We start from the raw sequence: 2,820 nt of genomic DNA, 5'->3' as shown, positions 1-2,820 counted from the left end.
GGCCCATCCAGTCCAACACTCTGTGTCACACAGTGGCCAGAAATACCAGTGCCATCAGGAGGTCCACCAGTGGGGCCAGGAAATGAGAAGCCCCCCCACTGTTGGCCCCCCCCCCCCCAAGCACCAAGAAGACAGAGCATCACTTGCCCCAGAGCCCCTATCTATACCTTGTGGCTAATAGCCACTGATGGACCTCTGCTCCATAATTCCCTTTTGAAGCCCTTTTGAAGCTGTTCTTGAAAAAGAGCAGTTTCTGTCAGAGCTCTCTCAGCCCCATCTACCTCACAGGGTGTCTGTTGTGGGGAGGAGTTTGTAAGCTGCTCTGAGACACCTTTGGGTAGTGAAGGGCGGGGTATAAATCCAATCTCTTCTTCTTGCTGCTCTTTTGGGTTCCCTCCCCCCTGCCCTAATGAACTGTCCTGTCTGCTCACAGATTATAGTACTGGCTTAAGTGTATCTTACCTATCATTTCCTCAAGGTCTTCCTTGAGTTTCTTGATATCTTGCTCTAGGGTCTGGATTTGTTGGGCATGATCAGCACTCCCCACGTTTTTATACTCCAGCCAGTAGTCTACTTCCGCCTGTTTCACCAGAAGCTTTTGCTCAAACTGGTTGATCTGAGAGCGCATGTCTGTTGGATAAATACAAGCCAGCATTTGGTAAGATGACAGTATAGGTAACAGGGTCTGCTTAGGAAAAATTAATATGTTTACAAAAGATTTACATATATCCCGGGTCAAGGAAGCATTTTAAAGACTCGCAATTGTTCAATTTTGAAATTCAGGCGCAAATCCACGTTTGGTTATCACTGTGTTTGTGAAGTTTAAGTCTTTTCATCTAGCTGCCTCTCTGTTTCATTAGCCTAGGTATCATGAGCAATTTTAAATAGTTACAACGGCTGCGCTGCTCAGCTAGAGCCTTTGTTGATGTGTCTAAGTGCCTCTTTTATGTTTCTCCACATGCTGCCACCAAACTATGCATTTCTATGAGCCTTTTCTGATATTGGTGGTATTGTGCTTTGAGAAGGCATTTAAAATTTATTTGAATTAAAAAAAAAGAAAAGAAATTCAAGAGCAAAACCAGGAGACTGGGCAGGGAGCGCAAATTTCCTTGCAAGACCTGCTGCTCCTGAATGGGACATGATCAATTACAGCCACAAATCCGTTCCCAGCATCAGGTTTGCGGTGCAGACACTAGGAAAATCTGCTGGGATTCAGAGAAGCGGAAGAAAGGGACCACACCAATACAGAGCCCGGGAACAGAAGAAAAGTCAAAGGTGCCGTGGGACATGTGTTTGATTTATATTTGTAGATCCCTAACCATGTCACCTGTTGCTTTGTTAAAGGATCTGTACAGTTGCCACCTCTTCGTGTGTTCCCACTGTGATAATGATCTACAAATATGAATAACAACAGTTCTCACTGCGTCTTTGTCTTTTCTTCTCTTCCTAGGATTCAGAGAGCCAGGGGCGTAGACTTTCCAATTTCCCGGGGGGGGCTGGGGCTGGGCCAGAGGCATTGCTATGCTAGGAGCAAGGGTGGCTGGAACCAGTTGCCCCCGGGCAGGGGTCTTTTTGTGGAAAAAGAGGTGCAGGAGCTCATTAGCATAACTCATTAGCATAACTTATCTGCATATGCCACACCCCATGACATCACCAGAAGTGTGTCAGAAGGCAACACCCACCGCTCAGGCTCCACCCCAAAAATCTCCCAAGTATTTCCCAACTCAAAGCTGACGAGCCAGCTTTACACTTTTTGACTAAAGACACTTTAGGTTTCCTTTGCTCTTGCAGGGAAGCTACCCTACAACCATGAAAATACAGCTCTCTCTAGGAAAACCTCCAGCTAGTAACCGGATTGTTGTTGTTCAGTCGCACAGTCGAGTCCGACTCTTCGCGACCCCATGGATCATCTCCCGCCAGGCCCTCCTGTCTTCCGCCGTCCTCTGAAGTTGGCTCAATTTCATGTCCGTTGCATCTATGACACTGTCTAACCATCTCATCCTTTGCCGTCCCCGTCTTCTTTGACCTTCAATCTTTCCCAGCATCAGGGTCTTCTCCAGTGAGTGCTCCCTTCTCATTTGCTGGCCAAAGTATTTGAGCTTCAGTTTCATTATCTGGCCTTCCAGGGAACAGTCAGGGTTGATTTCTTTGAGGATTGACTGATTTGATCTTCTTGCAGTCCAAGGGACTCTCAAGAGTCTCCTCCAGCACCATAGTTCAAAAGAATCTATTCTTCGGCGCTCAGCCTTCCTTATAGTCCAACGCTCGCAGCCATACATGACTACTGGGAATACCATTGCTTTGACCATGCGGACTTTTGTTGGCAGGGTGATGTCTCTACTTTTTATCATGCTGTTTAGGTTCGCCATCGCTTTCCTCCCAAGGAGCAGGCGTCTTTTAATTTCATGGCTGCAGTCACAGTCTGCGGTGATTTGATGACTAGGGAGCCATGTACCTGATGTTATCTGCAGGTCGTCTTGAAGAAACAGGCTCTGAAGAACTGCTCTTCCAAAAGCAGCATCAGTTTTAGCACAGTGCATCACCACCAGGAACTTCTCAAAGGCTGAAGTCAGTGAACCAATAGCAGACCTGCAGAGATATGTCACCAAGTATCTGGAGAAAGTGGCAGAATCAGGAGCCATAATGACCCTTTCACAGTACTAGCTTGCTTGATACGTTCGCATCAAACTTTAAAGCCAGGCATCTTTCCCGGCATTTGAAAGACATGTTTGCACTCACTGGAGAAAACCCTGATGCTGGGAAAGATTGAAGGTCAAAGAAGACGGGGACGGCAAAGGATGAGATGGTTAGACAGTGTCA

The 2,820-nt window shown here is 46.8% G+C and overlaps 1 protein-coding gene across 1 annotated transcript in view; it reads right to left on the bottom strand.

Moving 5' to 3' along the window:
- Positions 1-2,820, bottom strand: part of CCDC83 (coiled-coil domain containing 83) — a 32,481-nt gene that overhangs the window by 17,216 nt on the left and 12,445 nt on the right. Inside the window, exon 4 of the mRNA XM_015427730.1 lies at positions 463-630. Coding sequence (XP_015283216.1) covers positions 463-630 — 168 coding nt within the window. The remainder of the gene's footprint in view (positions 1-462; positions 631-2,820) is intronic.

The sequence above is a fragment of the Gekko japonicus genome, unplaced genomic scaffold (genome assembly GCF_001447785.1).
Source record: "Gekko japonicus isolate JY-2015 unplaced genomic scaffold, Gekko_japonicus_V1.1 scaffold393, whole genome shotgun sequence".
NCBI lineage: Eukaryota > Metazoa > Chordata > Lepidosauria > Squamata > Gekkonidae > Gekko > Gekko japonicus.
This window is presented reverse-complemented; position numbering and strand designations above follow the sequence as displayed.